Genomic DNA, 22,803 nt, shown 5'->3' with positions numbered 1-22,803 from the left:
ACATTGGAGGCAGTAGAGAAGGTTCACGAGGTTGATCCCGAATATGAGGGATTTTCTTATAAGGAGAGGTTGAGTAGGTTGGGCCTGTGCTCGTAGTTTAGAAGAATGAAAGATGACTTTATTGAGAGATATAGGATTCTCAGCGTGCTTGACAAGGTAGATGCTGAGAGATTGTTTCCCCTTGTGGATGGGTGTTAGGCCAGAGGGCATAATCTCAGAGTAAAAGATCACCCATTTAAGACAGAGCTGAGGAGGAATTTCTTCACTTGGATGGTAGTGAATCTGGGGAGTTCATATTTCAGAGGGCTGCAGAGGCTGGATCGTTAAGTATGTCCAAGGCTGAGATAGACAGATTTTTAATCAGTAAGGAAATCATGAGTTATTGTGATTAGATGGGAAAGTGGAGTTGAGGATTATATCAGATCAATCCTGATCTCATTGAATGGTGGAGCAGACGCGATGGGCTGAATGGCCTACTTCTGCTCCTATTTCTTATGGCTGCAGCAAGGATTAGAGATTGACTATATGTGTAACCAATGATAATCTATTGACAGTTTTTGTATATTTAAATGAAACTGTATTTTGTAACATTCCTTTTATTAGAAAAGTGCAAAATTTCACAATATCAACAGTAAAATACACCCAGTTAATGTGCTTTGATTAATACACAACAAAATAAACACAGCCAGAAACAGCAAAAATTCACGGTTGAACTGAGGTCTCATCCTCTCGATGCACATTGGGTTTGATGGAAAACAATATCAGAATCAGTGGCACTAAAGAGGTAATCAGCATACATCCACTGAAACTTCATTTGCCTTAACTGCTGTAAATAATATGTACATAAAATATACACATACATTAAACACAACTACCAGAGTTGAATCGTGAATGCTGCCTCGCCCGCCCGAGACTGGTAAGATCCCACCCGCGGCCAACGGAGAATGCCGTTCTGCGAGTCTCGCCCACCCCGATTCTGGGGCGGGTGTGGCAGCAAAATTCCAGCCAACAAAACAGACATCTGCCAGAAGTGTTAACACCTTTCACACACTGTAGGAACTTGTCCAATAGTGATTGGATCAAGGAAATTCTGTGCTTCAACAATCTTATTGCCACCTCCAACTTTCTATTTCTTCATCGATAAAAGACCAGGACCTGAATCAGAATGGATGGTTGGGAAGGGTTGTGGTGTGTGAAGATTGCTAGTTGAAGAATGAAGAAGATCCTATCACACAGGCAGGTCAAATTTCTTCATCATCATATCTTTCCTTTAAAGTAAAAGACATTCCAAAGTTGTACTGATTTAAAGAGGTCAGAGGGCCTACCTACGTTTCTCCAAACCTTACTGCTAATATCTGAAAATATCGTGCTGAGTATTGGGCACATTGAAAGAGAAATCTTTGGTCAGCATGTGAGAGATTCTCCACTTAGCTGCCGTACAAACACTAAATGGAAATAACGCAATAATAATTTGGACTCGTATGATAGTCTCATATAAGGGAGCCTGGACATGAGAAAAAGTAGACCAAATAACTGATTGCATTGTCAAAAGGAGGTTCTGAAGAAGTTTCCAAGATGGAACTAAATACAAAACAAATGAGGTTTAGGGAGAATATTCCAGATGCAATCCAGGTCACCTTATGTACAGGGAAATCATAGTGACCCTTTCTAAAACACTGGTTTAACCTCAGTATTATCATGTCTAATTCCGGGGGGGGGGGAATACTTTAGGAAGAACGTGAAGGCATTACGGAGGGTTCATGAGAATGATTCCAGGAATGCGGGGCTGCTGTTACATATTTAAATCGCAGAGACAGGGCTCTTTTTGTTACAGAAGGTTAAAATGACATTTGAAACAGATGTTTAATCTATGAAGGATCTGGAAAGAGAAGAGTAGTGATATAGGAAGAATGTTAAAGAGAGTAGAAAGGATGTTAGAAATTAACACTTGGCAATTAAGCTGAAAATACACGAGAAAGGCTAATGAATTACAAGACAAATGATGGAAGCTGTAATAGGTGGACTGGAAGATTCTAGGGTGGAGCAAGGCGAGCTATGGGTATATCCAGGAAAGAATCCAGCTGAGACCAACAGAAGGGACTGACAAGGCAATAGTGTTGAACAGGGTGTGGGAACTGAGAGGAGGAAACTGCAGAAGGCAATTGGAGGTCGGGAAACTGAGGAGGCTGAGAGCTTTGGCTCAAGGAAAATTGCAAAAAAGGACCAAGAAGCGGCTAGTACCATCTGTATGATTGTGTGCAACAATGGGAGCTTTAGATAAGATAAACAAGGTGCCACACTACCAGAAAGATGTGGAGGCTTTGGAGAGGGTTCAGAAAAGATTTACCAGGATATTGCCTGGTATGGAGGGCATTAGTTATGAGAAGAGGTTGGAGAAACTTGGTTTGTTCTCATGGAGGTTGAGGGCCGACCTGATAGAAGTCTACAAGATTATGAGGGGCATGGACAGGGTGGATAGTCAGAAGCTTTTTCCAGAGTGGAAGAGTCAATTACTAGGGGGCATAGGTTTAAGGTGCGCGGGGCAAGGTTTAAAGGAGATGTACGAGGCAAGTTTTTTACACAGAGGGTGGTGGGTGCCTGGAACTCGCTGCCGGGTGAGGTAGTGGGGACATCTGGACAAATACATGAATAGGATGGGAATAGAGGGATACAGTTCCCGGAAGGGTAGGGGGTTTTAGTTCAGTCAGGCAGCATGGTTGGTGCAAGTTTGGAGGGCCGAAGGGCCTGTTCCTGTGCTGTAATTTTCTTTGTCCTTTGTGCAGAGAAAGCCGACATATGGCTAAGCAATTCCTTAGGTAGAGGCTGAGAGGTCAACTGTACTCTCTTTAAAGCAAATGGTGAGAAAGGGATCTGTTTTTGCTGCTGATATGTCAGGTTTCTCACATGCAATTGGGGCATTAGAAATGTCAAAACACTTCAGGGTATGATAAGCAAAGGGGCCTCCATGGTTCAGTGGCTTATTCAAACTCTGGTATCTTTCATGTCGAAGTCTACAGAAAAAAAGGGGAAAAAATTAGCATTGCCACAAAACAGAACTTAATTCACAATAAAACATATTGCAAAGCTACAGGAATATTTTATGAATATAATTTTTATACATGCGGATGAATATTGATATTTTGTGGTTAGGTCCCAAATGGTGCTAATCTTTTTTCTAAATCTCTGAAACAGCTGACTGCTGCTATTTATTAGTAACTTACTGTTTATACATTATGTTTATTTTGGGCAGTACCTTTCTATCTATACAATGAACATAAGGTTTTGTGTTAGAAATTGTATTAGAAGCTTTACTACCCATTTCCACATGTTTGCTACCTGCTGCATTATTAATGACTCAGTATTCTAGGCATCAGATATGCAGGCTAGTGTCTCATGAATGCATGCAAAGTCAGGGTCCTAGGATGTCAGCTACGACTCTCACCAACATTTACAGATACAGCATTGAAAGCATTCTTTCTGGTTGTATCACAGCTTGGTCAGGTTCTTGCTCCGCCCAAGACTGCAAAAAAACTACAAAAGGTCGTGAATGTAGCCGAATCCATCATGCAAACCAGCCTCCTATCCATTGACTCTGCCTACTCTTCCCACTGCCTCAGAAAAGCAGCCAGCATAATTAAGGACCCCATGCATCCCGGACATACTCTCTTCCATCTTCTTCCGTCGGGAAGTCTGAGGTCACATACCAACCAACTCAAGAACAGCTTCTTCTCTGCTGCCTTCAGACTTTTGAATGGACCTACTTCACACTAAGTTGATCTTCTCTACACTTAGCTATGACTGTAACATTAATTCTGCACTCTCTCCTTTCCTTCTCTATGAATGGTATGCTTCATCTGTATAGCATGCAAGGAACAATACTTTTCACTGTATACTAATATATGACAATAATAAATCAAATCAAATCAAGCCACGATGTAAATTTTAATTAATCAGAACTGAGGTTGTCATGAATGCTAAACGATGATCATAGAATCATAGAAACCCTACAGTGCAGAAGGAGGCCATTCGGCCCATCGAGTCTGCACCGACCACAATCCCACCCAGGCCCTACCCCCACATATTTTACCCGCTAATCCCTCTAACCTACGCATCCCAGGACTCTTAAGGGGCAATTTTTAACCTGGCCAATCAACCTAACCCGCACATCTTTGGATTGTGGGAGAAAACCAGAGCACCCAGAGGAAACCCACGCAGACACGAGGAGAATGTGCAAACTCCACACAGACAGTGACCCGAGCATCGAACCCGGGACCCTGGAGCTGTGAAGCAGCAGTGCTAACCACTGTGCTACCATGCCACTAACATGATGATGTTGTGAAATGTCCATTTAACCTAAAGTGAAACAGAGCTTATTGAGAAGGGATTGTCGAATTCCTGATAAATACCTCTGTTCAGCGAAATGCCCATGTTATCTTTATTGATTTTTAAAAATTTGATTTATTATTGTCACATGTATTAGTATATAATGAAAAGTATTGCTTCTTGCGCGCTATACAGACAAAGCATACCGTACATAGAGAAGGAAACGAGAGCGTGCAGAATGTAGTGTTACAGTCATAGCTAGGGTGCAGAGAAAGATTAATTTAACGCAAGGTAAGTCCATTCAAACGACTGACAGCAGCAGGGAAGAAGCTGTTCTTGAGTCGGTTGATACGTGACCTCAGACTTTTGTATCTTTTTCCCGACGGAAGAAGGTGGAAGAGAGAACGTCTGGTGGGGTCCTTAATTATGCTGGCTGCTTTGCCGAGGCAGCGGGAAGTGTAGACAGAGTCAATGGATGGGAGGCTGGTTTGCGTGATGGATTGGGGTACATTCACGACCTTTTGTAGTTCCTTGCGTTCTTGGGCAGAGCAGGAGCCATGCCAAGCTGTGATACAACCAGAAAAAGTGCTTTCTATGGTGTATCTGTAAAAGTTGGTGAGAATCGTAGCTGACATGCCAAATTTCCTTAGTCTTCTGAAAAAGTAGAGGTGTTGATGGGCTTTCTTAACTATAGTGTCAGCATGGGGGGACCAGGACAGGTTGTTGGTGATCTGGACACCTAAAAACTTGAAGCTCTCAACCCTTTCTACTTCATTCCCATTGATGTAGACAGGGCTGCCATTAGGGGAGATTCCCAAATAGAACCTCACTGATCCTCTCATCAATTCCCCCGTGGATCAAAAGGCTCTGGATACATTGGCAGCCCCAGCTTCCCACTAACCCGGTAAGTCGCTTTTTACTCAACTTTGTATTTTGCTCCAATCCATCGAATTCCAATTGTATGCTGCAAATCTCTCTGGTAGGACCATAACCATAATAAATGTGACATTTACGAACAATTGATTCACCTGAAAAATGTTGGTGTGCCTGGAATCATTTGTTTCATTGAAGGGTGCCATGTTACTGAAAAGGTTGGGAACTACTATTCTATATCAGTGTGTTAGTCCTCACACTGCTACTCTAATAGTTACTGGTTTCCTTAAAAGCATCATTGAAATGGTCTTTCTCATAATATGAGCAGCATTCTCATAACATCAGAACAGTGGTTAGCACTGCTGCCTCACAGCGCCAGGGACCCGGGTTCAATTCTGGCCTTGGATGACTGTGTAAAGTTTGCGCATTCTCCTCGTGTCTGCGTGGATTTCCTCCCACAGTCCAAAGGTGTGCAGGTTAGGTTGACTGGCCATGCTAAATTGCCCCTTCGTGTCCCAAGATATATAGGTTAGCGGGGTAGATATGTGGGGTTATGGGGTAAATCGATGCAGACTCGATGGGCCGAATGGTCTCCTTCTGCACTATAGGGACTCTATGATTATGTGGCAATATTATGTAGTATTATAATTTTGATGGCGTCAGTGATCACCAATCCATTTTGCTGGCACAAGAAGTCATTCCTTAAACCGACATTGAATTTTTCAAACCATAGTCATTTTAAAGTATTCACTTTAAAGTATTCACTTTAAAGTGTCATAGTCATAGCCATTGTCATAGTCATAGTCATAGCCATTGTCATTGTCATTGTCATAGCCATTGTTATTGTCATAGTCATAGCCATTGTCATTGTCATTTTAAAGTATTCACTTTAAAGTATTCACTTTAAAATACACAAATACATATTACACCAGAAAATCAACTTCCAAGATACTTTCTAATCATTCAAGTTAAAGATTGTTAGTGAATTGAATGATCAGAGATCAATGCTAAGGAAAACAACTCCCGGCACTCCCGGACTGACATATGAAAAGAGACTGGATCGACTGGGCTTGTACTCACTGGAATTTAGAAGAATGAGAGGGAATCTCATAGAAACGTATAAAATGCTGATGGGACTGGATAAGCTAGATGCGGGAAGAATGTTCCCGATGTTGGGGAGCATTAGAACCAAGGGTCAGAGTCTAAGAATAAGGGGCAAGCCATTCAGGACCGACATGAGAATAACTTCTTCACTCAGAGAGTTGTGAACCTGTGGAATTCTCTACCACAGGAAGCTGTTGGGGCCAGTTCATTAGATATGTTCATGAGGAAGCTGGACGTGACCTTGTGGCTAAAGGGATCAAGTGGTATGAAGAGAAAGCGGGAGTGGGATACTGAAAATGCACGATCAACCATGATCGTATTGAATGGTGGTGCAGGCTTGGAGAGCTGGACGGCCTACTCCTGCACCTATTTTCTATGTTTCCATGTTTCTAACTGTTTTAGAAACCTTGAGAAATAATAAACTACACAAAAATATTTCAAGTGAAAAGTATTATCCTATTTTAGTTCACATCAATGAAAATAAAGTATTTTCATCCATGGACCCGAGGAGCTTGATCTCCATGGATTTATACTTTTTCTGGATTTTTATCCTGAAATCAGGATATTTCATTTGAACAAAAGGATACTGTGTGCTAGGTTCTTGGAGGTGTTAGAAACTACAAGAATTACCTTTTACCAAGGTTGTTCTGGAAGGTCATCTTTTTTATTTCTTCATTGATATCATCATCTGAAATGAACACCTTTAGCGAATTGGGGTGAAGATCCTAGAATCATAAAATTTTACAGCATGGGAGACCATTCAGCCCAACATACCTGTGCTAGCTCTTTGAAAGAACGAACAGCCATTTTCTGTTTCCCCATATCCTTTTGGTGCTTTTCTTTTTCAAGTATTTATCCACTTCCCTTTTAAAAGTAGTTAAAGATTCTGCTTCCGTTATTTCTGGCAGCATATTCCATGAGGTAATAAACTCTTCTCTTAACTGTACACTTTATTCTATTTCTCACTACCTTACATTTATGCCTTCCAGTTGTTATTGCACAGACCAATGCAAGTAGCCTTCCTTCCAACTCATCATATCGAAGCCTCTCATAATTTTGAATACCTCTTATCAATTCGCCTCTTAACATTCTGGATTTTAATGAAAAAGACACCAACTTCTCTACTCTCATCATTACTGAAGGCTCTTAACCCTGGTATCCTCTTGATAAGTTTCTTCTGCATCCGCTCCATGCTGTTGACATGGTTCCAGAAGTAGGCCATTAAAAACCAAACAGAAGATTCGAACTGTTGCTGAACTAAAGATTTCTATAGATTTCCTTATCTCTTTACTTTTAAATACAATATGCGTTGGAAACTCAGGATCTCATATACTTACTTTTAAAATAACTTTAATCAAGTTGGCCCCTCGCTTTTCTAGGTATTTGAGCACCTACCTTTCTCTGCTTATTTTCTGCAGCTGAATCCCTCATTGGTAATGCACTCCTGGCTGGTCTCCCACATTCTTCCCTCTGTAAACTTGAGCTCATTCAAATCTCTGCTGCCCATTTCAAGTCCTGTTTTCCTATCACCCTATGCTAACGTATACTGGCTCTTGAGGAAGCAATGCCCTGATTTTAAATTCTTAACGCTTGCTTTCAAATCCTTCCTTGGTCTTGCCTCTCACTATCTATGTGATCTCCTGGAGCCCTAGATATCTATGCTCATCCAATTGTGGCCTCTTCATCTCCGATTTTAATCACTCCACCATTGGTGGCCATGCATTCAACTGCCTCAGCCCTAAGGTCTGAAATTTTCTCCCTACACCTGAGCCGTGACCTCTGAGCCCCCTCAGCCCCCTTCCCCGAATGGCCGACCTCTGCTCCTACTCATGGTCTTATAGTCTAAAAGTTGTGAACATTTTCCGATCACAGCATTCTTTTTCAAACAATTAATCTTTCAAACTGTCTACAAACCTTGGACTCTGTATTTTTGATTTCCTCTTCACTTTGTTTGGAACTGATGAGCTGTATGACAGGGATCCCTTCCTCCAGCACTGGGTGAATGGGCATGCTGAGTGGATCGATTAGAATTTCATAGGGAACCATTGGGTGCTTCCAAGATGCTGGTGCATAAATTTCCCAGGGCTGTGGCTGTCCAAACGTACCTTACAAACAATCCAGTAAGTATTAAACAGGGATGACTAATATATATTGATTAGAAGACAATCGCAGAATCATAGAATCCTTACAGTGCAGAAGAGGCCATTTGGCCCATCGAGCCTGCATCGACAGAGTATCATACCCAGACCCTCCCCATGGCCCTATCCCCATAACCTCACACATTTGCCATGGACAATCTCCCTAACCTACACATCTTGGGACACTAAGGGACAATTTAGCATGGCCAGTCCACCTAACCTGCACATCTTTGGACTGTGGGAGGAAACTGGTGCAGACATGGGGAGAACGTGCAAACACCACACAGACAGTCACCCAAGGCCGGAATCGAACCCGGGTACCTGGAGCTGTGAAGCAGCAGTGCTAACCACCATGCCACCAATAATAATTTCAAAGGGCCAGCTGAAGGAAACATGAACAACTTATAACTGTCATATAATTCCAGAAATGAAACAACAGCTTCAGAATTATTTCCATATAGTTGCAGTGTATCTTGTCATTCAAACAAATTAACGTAAAATATCTTGTGTAACTCTGGCCAGCCATATTCTATTTTGGTCTTTATTTGTCAACATAGAAGTTTATGGTCAGTGTTATTGATATTTGATGGTTAAAATATGGACTGGGGGAATGGAGAGAGAGTGAGCGAAAGAAGGAAGTGTCGGATGAAGAGTAAAATGGGAGAGAAGGTGAGGGAATGCAGAGATAATGGAGAAGTAAAGATATATGGGAGAGAGGGAAGGGGAACAGCAATATGAGGAGGAGTAGGAGGAGGAGAGGGGGAATAGCAATAGGAGGGAGGCAAAGGGAAGAGGGAGATTAATTATAGGAGAAATGGGTAGAGGGATGAGAGAGGAATGGGCAGGATGGGTAGAGTGGAACAAAAGCAGGACAACGTTCAGTCTCCCAGAAAGGGTTGTGGGATACAACCTTGGACTCTCTCCACAGGCAGAATCGTGGATCAGCCTTCTGAAACTCACCCAGAGGGAGCAGGAGGGAGAGCAGAGGGGAGAATACTTTCAAACATTGGAATTGGACCCCAGTAGGTGAGAACCCAAGGGGTTGAGGCATGGGTAGCAAGAGCAAGCCAGGTTTCAGGGTGTGAGTGTTGAGGGTCTTCTCCTGCCCAATTAAGTCTCTTTCTTAGAGTTGCCAGCAATGGTCCCTCAGGTTTCTAGAGAGAATTTTTTATTTTGCAAACAAATATTATCGTGGGACCTCAATGTGATGGAGAGGTGATGTAGTTTATTGGCTATGAAGTGCTTTGGCATGGCTTGTGGGTATAAAAAGTGTAATATAAATGCAAGGCATTTTCTTCTATTACAATAACCAACCAATTTTTACTTTTGCTAAATATTGTATCTGCAGTGCTGACTAATTCATGAATATTTAGCTAAGAGTTAGTGGAGCCCACAATGAGTAGCATCACAGTTCATTATTATACACTAGCATTTACCAATAAACTCTCCATCCACACTCCACAGTCGTACAGTACCCTCAACAGAAGAGGTCACCATCACCTTTTCTTCTTCAATCAGCTCCATGCTGGAACATAAATCAAAACCATTTATCATGAAGTAAGAGTGAACCAGAAGCTTCTAGGATTTAATGCAATGTACACGCCATATACATACCAAGTCACACCACTTATATGGGCCCTCCAGTAGTTAACAACTACAATAAAGATAGATGAAAACACAACACAATTAGATCGGCACTACTCTAAGCTGTTGCTCAGAATGTAATTTTTACAGATCATGAAACACATTTTAATTTGTAAAACAAGTAGCAATCCCACATCATAGTCAGCCTTCCTACATTGGGAAATGGGAGCTATTTCTTGAAAAACAGCCAGCAGAGAGTACACAAGGCCGTATACATTCACAGTTAAACTGTTACTATGCATTGATGGTATGTCATCAATAACGTACAGGCAAATATCATAGTGAAGGGTAAACTATCATTCTATGGATGAAGGCCTGGCACTGGTGGACACAAATTAATTTCACACATATTCCGTGGACATCTTCATCTACAGGTGTCCTTGCATTCTTCTCCTGCTGATTAGAAGCAGAGTGATTATCAGTCTGATCTCTCTACAACAGCACAGAGATAACATGCAACATAACAGCAAATTCTATCAGCAAACCCCCCCTCCCTCTGCCCAGCTTGGAGAGAATCCTGTACTCTTTACCTACAGGGCAAAAAACACAATCTTACTGCCTCAGATAGGACTTTCTGTCTATACTTTCTCAGAAGACTAAGGAAATTTGGCATGTCAGCTATGACTCGCACAAACTTTTACAGATGCACCATAGAAAGCATTCTTTCTGGTTGTATCACAGTTTGGTATGGCTCCTGCTCTGCCCAAGACCGCAAGGAACAACAAAAAGTCGTGAATGTAGCCCAAACCATCACGCAAACCAGCCTCCCATCTATTGACTCTGTCTACACTTCCCACTGCCTCGGCAAAGCAGCCAGCATAATCAAGGACCCCATGCACCCCGGACATTCTCTCTTCCACCTTCTTCGTCAGGAGAAAGATACAAAAGTCTGAGGTCACATACCAACCTACTCAAGAACAGCTTCTTTCCTGGACTTATCTTGCATTAAGCTGATCTTTCTCTACACCTTAACTATGACTGTAACACGACATTCTGCACTCTCTCGTTTCCTTCTCTAAGAACGCTATGTTTTGTCTGTATAGCGCGCAAGAAAAATATTTTTCACTGTATGCTAATACATGTGACAATAATAAATCAAATCAAAAATGTTTGTAATATTTCAGCACATTTTTATGACATGGATCTAACTTTAATTATTATCTTCTTGCACAATTTAACAAAATTGTTTATAATGTGGTACATCCATTATTATTCAATTGTTAGAAAAATACTAGAATAAAAAGATGTTTACATGGCTTACCTCTTGGCGGATCTACTTCTACTCCATGAACAGCGAAGTCTTTAATACCATAAACATAAATATATCCAACACAATCAGCGACGTAAAGCAACGAGTCGTCGTTCGACACAGCCAGGCTGCTTAACTGAGATTTCACTTTGGACTGAGGAGATAGAAATACATATTATCAGAATTCAGAATGAAAATATCCCAGGGTAGTGTGTGGGTGCAAAAATCTCACCCTGGCTTTGTTTCAGTCCTCTTCAATCTGAGTTACATGGCAGATGAAGTGTAAAGGACAATCACGCATTGCAACTGGAATCTACAATTGCCTTTCTCCTTATGATAGGCATGGGGTATATAGTGGCTAAGAATCCTTCATTGATTCTTTGCCATGAAGCCAGAGCAATTTTAACTCCGAGGCCTTATATACATTTATCAGAATAGTCTGCAGCTCAAAGCTAGTGAAAAAGAGGTAAGAACGACAGACAAGAGAGGGGATGTGACTGAATGGGAGGTGGGCATCACTTAGATAACAGTCACTGGTATAAGTGCCGGGAGGGTGTCTCAAAATAGCTACCAGTTGTGGGAGTGAGGAGAAAGCTGGGCCTGGGTAAGGCTCCCTTCTTCCTCCTGGCTCACAAGGAATGCTCACAAGTTATTTTATAAATTAAAATTTAATTTGCCTCTTCTGGTCGCTCTGCTGCCTCCCGCAGGGTTTGGGGCAATGTGAATTTCCTCAGATTTCTCATAAAAATGGGATCACAGCTCCAATGACATTGTGAAGCAGTGATTTTTCCATGTGGAGCATTCTCCCACCTGCCTGGACAAATGATCCCCCTGTACCTGATCTGAGGTCGGTTAGGAATGTAGTGGGGGTTTTTACAGAACGACTCGGGAATGTGGTGTAGTCCACCTGCCAACTCACTCTCTCAAACTCTATCACCATTTCCAATGGGTGGAAAGAGCCCAAATCTACCATCTTTATTCGGGCTTAAAACTAAAAAAAATTAAACATTAAAGAACAAGCAAATATATAACAAATTGTTGGCAATTTATATCTCAAATCATTTTTTTTTTACATCAAGTTTTTTTAAACCTTCCCCCAACTATAATGTTTCAAACAGATAACTTTGAGGATTACAGACAACCTCAATAAACAGTCATCTAAAATAAATAGTTTGCAATACAGTTCTGGACAGATTTATTAATCTGAGTGGAATTAAAATAGCTTAAATTTAAAATGCTGCTGGCCAGATTTTATTTGCATAAATTATACAGCGGCTCCACAGTTGAAAGAAAGGCTTGGCTCCTATCAATGGAGAGCCAATTAACCATCAAACCATTGCACCAATTTAAAATGGAGATAATTTTATTTGATCAAAGCAGATTTCAACCATATAATTAAACCTAAAATTGTAGTTAAATCTTCAGGAAAAATGCTGCATTTCAGTCACAATAAATTCCTTACAAAGGAAAAAAAAAATCCACATTTTTAATCAATTTAAGAAAGAGTGGCCAGGAATTTCCATTCCCTTTTGTGTTGGGTGAGTATGGAGGCGAGAGCGGAAAATATCGTGAGAAGGCCTAAGTCGTGTATCATGTTGATGTAAATGCAGGACGCAATCATGCCCGTGCCCCCCCCACCTTCCCCCATCAGTGGCAGGCTACATCACCCCCACCCCCGTTCAATGTTGGGAATCTCATTACATTACCATATCATTATTGGGCCCATATGTCAAATATGGCATCCATATCAATGGAACAGCGCAATTTACCACTGGTTTCAAAAGGCGTGTACCCAGCGAGCAGAACTCCGAGGGGAGCTCAGAGGTGAGCGCAGCATTCGTGGAGTAGCTCTGGGTCTTTAGGGGAAGCAGGCAACAGGGGTTAAGTCTAGGGGGGTGGCGGTGGGTGGGCGACAGGGATTGAGTCGGGAGACAGGATAGGGTTGAGTTGGGGGGCTTTGGGAAGTGAATCGGGGGAGGACGGGGAAAATGAATCATGGGTGCCTTGAGGGGTGCGTCAGGGGAGGATGGGGGGGTGATGAGTGGGGGGTGAATGGTGAGGTGGGGAGGATGATACGGCATGGAACCCGTGCCGACCAATTGTTTTTGGCTGCATGTCACACAATATGGAAAAAGCCGCCATTGCCGTTGGTGGGCGCTTTCCCACCGGGCCTGTCTTTTTCTAAAAAAAAGAGTTTCCAAATTCATTGTTTCCCCTCAATGCATTAGTTAAAGGAAATGTTTTCAAAGTACAGATTTCAGAGAGGAAGTAAATACTTTATCAGTGCAATATTTCACACTGAGATTAATATTGCCATTAATGGAGGTTTCCCACAAGGGATATTAGATACTTAAACACTTTTGAGTGACGTATTTGTTTGCTAATCGCTGAGTGAGGGGTCAGAAATGTCATGTGTTGTAACTCACAGCAGGAAAAATACCAAAGAGCTGTCCACCATGAAACAGATTCCAGAATGCAAGTGAACCTATATAATCAGAAACAAATACAAATTAAAAACATGATAGAGAAAAGTCGCAATGATAGGAACATTGGAGTGGGCCATTCGGCCTTACGAGCCTGCTCTGCCATTTGATAAGATCATGGTTGACCTGATGTGGCCTTAACTCCACTTTCCTGTCTGCCCTCATATCCCTCAAGGCCACCGCATATCAAAAATCTCTAAAGCGCTATATACAGACTGGGAATTCTCTGGTCTCGTATGCCCCGCTACCGCTGCCAGCGAGAATGGAGAATTTTGTCGCTCAGCCAAATTTTAATTTCACTGCAGTGGGACTGGAGAATCCGAGTTGCGGATGAGGTTGGGAAATTCCATCCACAATGTACATTGCAGTATGTTATTGACAATTTCCATTAGAGTGGTTAATACAGGCTTGGTCATGAACAAAAATATTAAGGAAAATACTGAATTCCAGTCCGGAATATCCAGCAGATAAAGTGAAAAGGTTGGCCTTTCCCAGGCTGTGACCTACAATTTCAGTCATTACCATCTCCTCATTGGCTGCTCCTCCTATCAGGTTCCATAAAGATTCCAGGGTGCATATGGAATACTCTACTCAGTTCAGGAAGGGATTTAAACGCAGCAGCAACCTTAAAGTGAGAAAGACAATGACCGCCCCATAAATGGACCAGAAAGACTTTGGGTGTAGTTTTCTCAAAAAGATTCAAAGTGTCGAACGAGCGAGAAAATGGTAGGCACTCTGTGCAATGCAGAGGGCGTAATGCGAACCTCGCCAGTAGGGGGGGGATGAAGTCTCAGCCCACTTGTGAGGCTGGCTGCTGAGCTCTAGGGGCGCCATTGTGCAGACACCTTGATCTCCCAGTATACTGTGTACACTGTGTCAGGCTGGCAGTGCCAGGGTGTCTGGTGGGTACTGTCAGGGTGCCAGAGCACCTGGTAGGCACTGCCAGGGTGCCTTGCTGGCACTGTTCCATGGGCACTGCCCCAAACCATCCAGAGGGCTTCAATGGCCTCTGGTCCCACCAGTGAGGCCATCACATCCGCTCCTTGTTGGTGGAGACCATCTGTGATCCTCATCAGTGAAGATCTTGATCGGTGGGGGTGCTAAGGTAAGTGAGCCCGGATGATAGCATCTGGGGCTTGTTAATGACGTGTTAATCATATCATTAATATTTAAATCAGCCTTGTGCCCTTCCCGGGTGCGAGGCTGATTTCACCAGCAGAATGGGGTCGGCAAGATCGCAAGAGGTAAGAAACCAGGTGTGAACCCGATATTTAGCTTCTTTCCCTATCTTACTGCCTTGCCACGACGGCCAGCTGATGTGATGAGCCGGTAAGGTCCCCTTTGAATATGTGGAAATAGTATTTTCATCGACCGTTTCTGATGAATGTTGGTGAGGCTTAAATTGTCTTATCGTTCTTCTTGATAACAATGTGCTGTGTGCTCAGCAACTTTTTTATCACTCATTCTGAGAACAAGCTGCCTTTGACACCAAACTTCACCCTCTCATCTTGTCCTGAACACCCAACCTCCACATCCACTCAGAGCCCAGCAGACAAGGGGAGTGCACACAGTGCTAATCACTGGGGCCTCTGCCTGCAGGGGGCTTGGCAGCAATGCCCTTCTCTCATGTGGCTGCCTCACACCACAGTGTGCCCACTAACCGCATGGTGGGCGCTCTGCTCAAGATCAGATTATCCTGAAGTCAAAACCAAATTTTGAGTGACTACTTGTTTTGAGAGCCAGGGTGTATCCTGGGTGATATAGCCCAAGTCTGCCCTTTGCCATGCTCTGGCCCTCCCATGCAGTTGCTGGCTCACTGAAGGACCCTGAATGCTGTGACTAGAGCATGCTCTTTTCCATGGGTAATTGAAATGTTTTCACCCAAGTTGGCAATGAAGATGCCTTTTTAAATTTCCTATTCCCCTCCCGTACAACTTCCTCTGCTTTATTACAATGGTTTTCGTATTGCTATAGCAAGGTTTATCTGTGCGTGACTATTGGATCACTGCTGTTGGACCATATACCTCTATTTTTCTCCTGCTTTCTTTATTATTTATTTGATTAATTGTTGATTGGCTAATATCTTAATTACTACCATAAGTCAGGTTAATAATCCCTGTATGATGAATTTCTTCATTAGCTCTTTATAACATTTAATTACCAGCTTTCTATATAATTGATAAAATCATGTTCTCTGTTTTGACCACTAAAATCAAATGCCATTGCAAATATACAATTGTTATTCGCGGAATGCTCTTAGCAACTTATCCAGTTCAATTATCTAACTCCTTTCTAAATTACTTTTTCATTTGCACTTGTCATATGCACACTATTTCAGAGCTTGTGAGGTCCAGGTCTTTTGGATGTTGCTGTCCTGACATTGCATAGGACCAAGTTCAAAGATGGCTGAATAATATGAATGACCAAGTCGTGGGTAATTGTCTGACAACACTGTGGTTGTGAAGTGTATCATATTGAAATCTGAACTTTCAGCATGTTTTATAAGTAGAGGCTTAGAGTACAAAACTCAATAAATTTTGCTAAACTGATCTAAATTCAGTTCAACCCGACTGTGATTAGGGCTCTCAATTCCCAGAAGGTGAGGGGCAGGGATGAAGGGGAGAGTCAAAGGGGAGGGCGGGGAACAAGGGGCCCGGAAACAGCAGAGGCAACCGGAGTCATGATTTCACTCCTGGGTCCTTCTCGCTAAATTGCTGACTACCCAACTCAGCTTGCATTCCCTGGAATTTAGAAGGTTAAGAAGTGATTTTGATCAAAGATCTTAAGATTGTATATTGAGGGGGGGACAGATATGCTGCATTGGAAGAACCTATTTCTGCTAGGGGCATTGTCAAAATAAGAGCCACATCTTTCAGGAGCGAAATTAAGAAACATTTCTTCACATGAAAGGGTGTAGAAGTTTGGAATTCTTCTCTGCCAAAAGCAATTGATGCAAGATTTTAAATCTGACATTGATAGATTTTTGTTAACAAAAAGGTATTGAGAAAAATGGGGGAGAAGGAAGGAAGGAAGGAAGGCAGGGAGGGAGGGAGAGAGGGAGGGAGGATGCAGATCAGCCACGATCTCATTGACTGGTGGACAGGCTCAAGAGGCTAAATGGGCTTTTCCTATTCCTACTTTCCAAATTCCTTCCTGACTGCTCCCTCCATTCCATGCTGGCTGATATTATAAATGGTTCCAACCCTCAACTACTATTTGTTACTTTCAATACTAGCCCCCCCCACCCCTCACTCCTCAAAGATCTCCAACTTGGAATCCTTCATCCTTAGAAATAACTATCCCAGCTCCAATCTTCCATTCCTCTCCAAGCTCTTGATCTTGTTCTCACCATCCAAATCAGGTATCATCTTTCCTTCAGTCCCATGCTTGATTTCTTTTCCATCAGCTTTACTGCACACAAATGGCCCTCTAAGCAAAATCACAAAGAACAGCCTCTTTGGCTATGCCCAGGCTACACTGTCCTTCCTAAGCCTCCTTGTTCTCTGTGACCTTGCATATGGGTTGAGCAGACCATCCTCCCCCTGTTGTCCACCTCAGCGAGATTTATTTTTCTTGCTTCCATCTTACTTAGCGGATTGTAGCTATAGCATTTCCACCTCTTTCTGCCACCGCCCCGTTGGCTCAAGACTTTCCCAAGGACTAGCTCTTGGATCCCCCCATTTCTTCATTTACACACCGCCAACTAGCAACATCCCTGTCTATATACACACTGGGCTCTCAGCTCAAATTCTCCACCATCTCTCCAACCTCCCCAGTGTTATCACATCTCCTGTCTGATATCTACTCATGCAAGGCTCGCAATGTCCTCCAGCTAAACATTGGGAAGACTGAGACATTCGCCTCTGACCCTGCCACAAAGTTTGTGTCCTCACCATTAATTTCATCCCTCTCCTCAGTCATTGTCTGAGATCTCTTTGACTCCAGACTAAATTTCCAATATCATGTGTAATCTGTCAACAAACCATCTATTTCCAGCCGAACTTAACATTGCTCACCACTGCCCAACCTCAGACCATGAACTGCTAAAATCATCATCTAAGTCTCCAATACCTGAACTACTTCAATGGGCTGCTTGCAATTCAGAATTTCTGGCCTCCCAAATATGTTGCACCCACCAAATTCTTAACAGAGCAGTGTGAGCAGTTGAATGAAAGTGAAAAGCAAGATAATCATTTTTGCTGCCACTGTGATGCTTCGGGTCTGAAAACTGCTTCATTTGCTTTTCACTCTCTGCATATCTGCTGCGTACTTTCAGCAATTACTGTAATTGTTTCAGATTTTCCGAGTTTGCCACTTTTCTAATCGTCAATCTCTTGCTTACCTTGGCATCCAGTGGCAACAAGTGAAGCTCCTAATTCAGCCTTCAGCACACGAGTCTTCAAGAATATGACTTTATTTACACTTTTGTCTACTTCTGCTGTGTGAACATTAAAAATTGAGTAAATCTATGAGCATTGTACCATAAAACACTGAGATATGAACAATAAACATGTTATTTAATGTACTGGTACCAGTAAATAATTGTCACGGTTTTTATTGCTTACTTGCTTCTTGTTCAGAGCTTTTCTGCCAAGATTAGCAATGTTAATCAGTAACCTTTAAACACATTACTGAACAGTTCGCTAAAGCTGTGGTTATACTAAAGTCCCATGGCTTTTCAAATTGGAACTAAGTGGACCACAGCTATAAGCAATCACTCATTTTAGTTCTTGTCAAGTAGTAAATGATTCAGTCCAATATATACTGTGTTTTCCTTCTGACAAAAACAACAAATCCCCCCCCTCCTCCCCCCACCTCCACCCACCACTAAAATTTACCTTCTCCATCTCTCCACACTGCTGTTTGGGGATTCTGTAGACGGCAATAGCTATGTCCTGAGATCATATTCCACACTATGATTTCCCCATCATAGCTAGAGGTGGCAAGAAGGGTAGGAGGACACTGAGCTATACATAGAATGTCATCCTTGTGTCCTCGTTTCTAGAAAGAGGCATAAAATAATCATTGGCACGACAAACATAAGGTGTATATTCAAATAACTCTACACTCTTGTTTCATAATTCCTGTTCAAGATGTACATTCCATTAGCTTAACGGCACAGGACGTGTATTGGCAGCCTCTGTATGAACTCAGTGAGTGGTAAAGATCAAGCAATTATGTTTTCAGAAGGGGCATGTACTTTAAAAGGTAATATAAAAACAGTGTATAGATTTTAAATTTGGATGGGGGAGGGAATTATGAACAGACTAGTATGAAAAATACTCAACTTTTTCAAGGGCAACTAGGCCCTCACACATTTCTTCATTTATCCCAGTTATCTAATATAACTTGATGTGGTTGGTGTAATTGTTACATCACCCATTCTAGGGATTGTTTTCATTAAAACCATGATCACATTTATTTCCAGCGGAAGAGAAATCTGTTGTTAGGTAGGGAACAGAAGGATTATTGACCATGTGATAGTTCTATGCTAGGTGTCCTTCCAGGTGCTGCAGGTGATTGGTTTGGAAAGTGCTTTGGAAAGAGCCTTGGTAAGTTTCTGCAGTGGTGGATTGCAATGCTAATCAGACTTCTTGATGAGTGTTGTTGGAGCTGCACTCATTCAGGCAAATGGAGAGTATTCCATGACTTGTTCTTTTTTAAATGGTTGAAAGACTTGGGGAATCAGAGGGTGAGTTACTTACTGAATTAAATTGAATTGTTTTATTATTGTCGCATGTTTTGGGATACAGTGAAATGTATTGTTTCTTGCGAGCTATTACAGACAAAACATACCGTTCATAGAGTACACATGGGAGAAGGAAAAGAGGGGGCGCAGAAAATAGTGTTACAGATACAGGTAGAGTGAGGAGAAAGATCAGCTTAACATATGAAAGGACCATTCAAAAGTCTGATGACAGCAGGGAAGAAATTGTTCTTGAGTCGGTTGGTACGTGTTTTCAGACTTTGTTTTTATATCATTCAAGACTGAATGTGACAGGATTACAGAGTTTTGATCCAATCCAGTGTGGGATCACTTCGCTCAGTGGTGAAGTCTGTAGCCTGGGGTCCACATGTGGCCCATCTGGGTTCTGAGCGTGGCCCACAAGACACTTTGTTGACCGTTGCCCATGCACGGGGTTGCCACAATCCGCTGATTTCCATTTGTGTAGTTTTTTTTCCTACCAGTATAACTGAAGTGATTCGCACTTAAAGCAAGGGCAAGTGAAGTGAAGTGCATGCTGATTGCTCACAGCATTGACTGTGAGAGCCGTGCACTCTCTCTGCATCCAAAGTGTAAATATTTATTTTGTTTTTACCATTTAAAGTTAGAACATAGAACAGTACAGCACAGAACAGGCCCTTCGGCCCACCATGTTGTGCCGAACCTTTTCCGAAACCAAGATCAAGCTATCCCACTCCCTATCATTCTGGTGTGCTCCATGTGCCTATCCAATAACCGCTTGAAAGTTCCTAAAGTATCTGACTCCACTATCACAGCAGGCAGTCCATTCCACACCCCAACCACTCTCTGAGTAAAGAACCTACCTCGGACATCCCTCCTATATCTCCCACCGTGAACCTTATAGTTATGCCCCCTAGTAACAGCTACATCCACCCGAGGAAATAGTCTCTGAACGTCCACTCTATCTATCCCCCTCATCATCTTATAAACCTCTATTAAGTCGCCTCTCAACCTCCTCCGCTCTAAAGAGAAAAGCCCTAGCTCCCTCAACCTTTCCTCATAAGACCTACCCTCCAAACCAGGCAGCATCCTGGTAAATCTCCTTTGCACTCTTTCCAGTGCTTCCACATCCTGATTATAGTGAGGTGACCAGAACTGCACGCAATATTCCAAATGTGGTCTCACCAAGGTCCTGCACAGTTGCGGCATAACCCCATGGCTCTTAAACTCAAACCCCCTGTTAATAAACGCTAACACACTATAGGTCTTCTTCACAGCTCTATCCACTTGAGTGGCAACCTTCAGAGATCTGTGGATATGAACCCCAAGATCTCTCTGTTCCTCCACTTTCCTCAGAACCCTACCTTTGACCCTGTAATCTGCCTTCAAATTTGTCCTACCAAAATGAATCATGTTGGTGGTAGTTCTATTAATATATAAATGATCAAGCACTTTCTACAACTCATTATGAAATATTCAGTGTGTATTAAATGTATTTAATATTATTCATGAGGTCATGGTTAGTGAACAAGCCTAATTTCAATCTTGCGGCCCACTGACGGCCACTCTTGCTGCCCACTCACCAGCCTAGGTTGCCCATCACTGACGTAGCTCAACCTGTTGCACGCTGCTTCTGCTGTTGAGCAAGAATACAGCCCTGTGTTGTGTTCACCAGGTTGGCAACTCATTTCTTTTCCCCCAGTGCTGTTCATGGCATGTTCTTCTACACTTCCTATTGAAGAGGGTTTGGTCACCTGGCTTGATAATAGAGTGAGAGATGGGTCGGACAATTAAGTTTCAGATTGTGGTGGAGTACCTGAACAGGTGACTGAGTGTAGTGACTAGGGGATTTTCACAGTAACTTAATTGCAGTGTTAATATAAGCCTACTTGTGACATTAATAAATAAACTTTCTAAAAATAAATACAATACTGCTGTTGCTGATGGCCCATATTGCCTCATGAATGCCTTGTTTGGAGCTACTGGATCTGTTCTAAATCCATCCAAATAGTACATTGGTAGCGCCACATAACATGATGGAAAACATCCTCAGTATGAAGATAATACTTTGTCTCCACAAGGACTATGCGGTGACCAATCTTGCCAATATTGTCACAGATAGATGCATCACCAATCCAGGGTAAGTTCACAGAATCACAGATCTAAATTGATTTCCCCCCTGTGTTGGTTCTCCTACCACCTGTCCCAAGCCCAGTCTGGCAAGTATATCCTTCAGACCTGGTCAACTTGTTTGATAGTGCTGCTACAGAGGCACTCTTAGTGATCCTTGTTGCAAGGATTCAGAGCAGGGGGAACTAAGAACAAGAGGAAAAGACAGTAAGAAGAATAAGGAAAATGATAAGCAGAGAAATCAAGGGTCAGAGTCAGGTAAGGACCGAGCAAAATATAGTAGGAAAAGGAAATAAAATGTTAAAAGTGCTCACCTTAAGGTTTTGTACCTGAATGCTCAGAGCATTCGAAACAAAATGGATGAATTAGTTGCACAGATAGATATAAAACGGTATGATATAGTTGGCATTACGGAGACGTGGCTCCAAGGTGAGCAAGAATGGGAACTAAACATTGGGGGCTATTCAGTATTTAGGAAGGACAGACAGAAAGGAAAAGATGGTGGAGTTGCATTGTTGATTAAAGATGACATTAATACAATATTGAGGAAAAATATTAGCATAGATGATGTGGAATTTGTATGGGTCGAGTTAAGAAACAACAAGGGGCAAAAACTATTGGTGGGGGAGGTATACAGAACCAAACTGTAGTGGTAATGTTGGGAAAAGCATTAGACAGGAAATCAGAGAGGCATGTGTTAAAGGAACATCTGTGATTATGGGTGACGATAATCTGCATTTAGTTTGGGAGAGTCAAATTATTCACAGTACAATAGAGGAGGAATTTCTGGAGTGCATACAGGATGGTTTTCTAGAGCAATATATTGAGGAACCAACAAGAACATAGAACATAGAACATAGAACAGTACAGCACAGAACAGGCCCTTCGGCCCACGATGTTGTGCCGAGCTTTATCTGAAACCAAGATCAAGCTATCCCACTCTCTATCATCCTGGTGTGCTCCATGTGCCTATCCAATAACCGCTTAAATGTTTCTAAAGTGTCTGACTCCACTATCACTGCAGGCAGTCCATTCCACACCCCAACCACTCTCTGCGTAAAGAACCACTCTCTGCGTAAAAAGGAAGCAGGCCTTCTTGGACTGGGTGTTGTGCAAAGAGAAGGGATTAGTTGGCAATCTAATTGTGAAGAACGCTTGGCCATAGTATGGTAG

General features: G+C 42.4%; 1 protein-coding gene across 1 annotated transcript in view; it reads right to left on the bottom strand.

The window, feature by feature from the left end:
- Positions 1-2,803: 2,803 nt before the first annotated feature.
- The window catches only part of wdr95 (WD40 repeat domain 95), an 88,920-nt gene continuing 68,920 nt past the window's right edge, over positions 2,804-22,803 (bottom strand). Inside the window, exons 21-29 of the mRNA XM_078221451.1 lie at positions 18,653-18,815; positions 13,758-13,816; positions 13,101-13,187; positions 11,344-11,485; positions 10,053-10,092; positions 9,875-9,963; positions 8,215-8,405; positions 6,931-7,025; positions 2,804-3,011 (exon numbers count right to left, since the gene is read on the bottom strand). Coding sequence (XP_078077577.1) covers positions 2,813-3,011; positions 6,931-7,025; positions 8,215-8,405; positions 9,875-9,963; positions 10,053-10,092; positions 11,344-11,485; positions 13,101-13,187; positions 13,758-13,816; positions 18,653-18,815 — 1,065 coding nt within the window. The 3' untranslated portion in view covers positions 2,804-2,812. The remainder of the gene's footprint in view (positions 3,012-6,930; positions 7,026-8,214; positions 8,406-9,874; positions 9,964-10,052; positions 10,093-11,343; positions 11,486-13,100; positions 13,188-13,757; positions 13,817-18,652; positions 18,816-22,803) is intronic.

Source organism: Mustelus asterias, chromosome 10 (assembly GCF_964213995.1).
Source record: "Mustelus asterias chromosome 10, sMusAst1.hap1.1, whole genome shotgun sequence".
Taxonomy (NCBI): Eukaryota; Metazoa; Chordata; class Chondrichthyes; order Carcharhiniformes; family Triakidae; genus Mustelus; species Mustelus asterias.
Note: the sequence above shows the minus strand (reverse complement) of the source record. Positions and strands in the feature narration are given on the sequence as shown.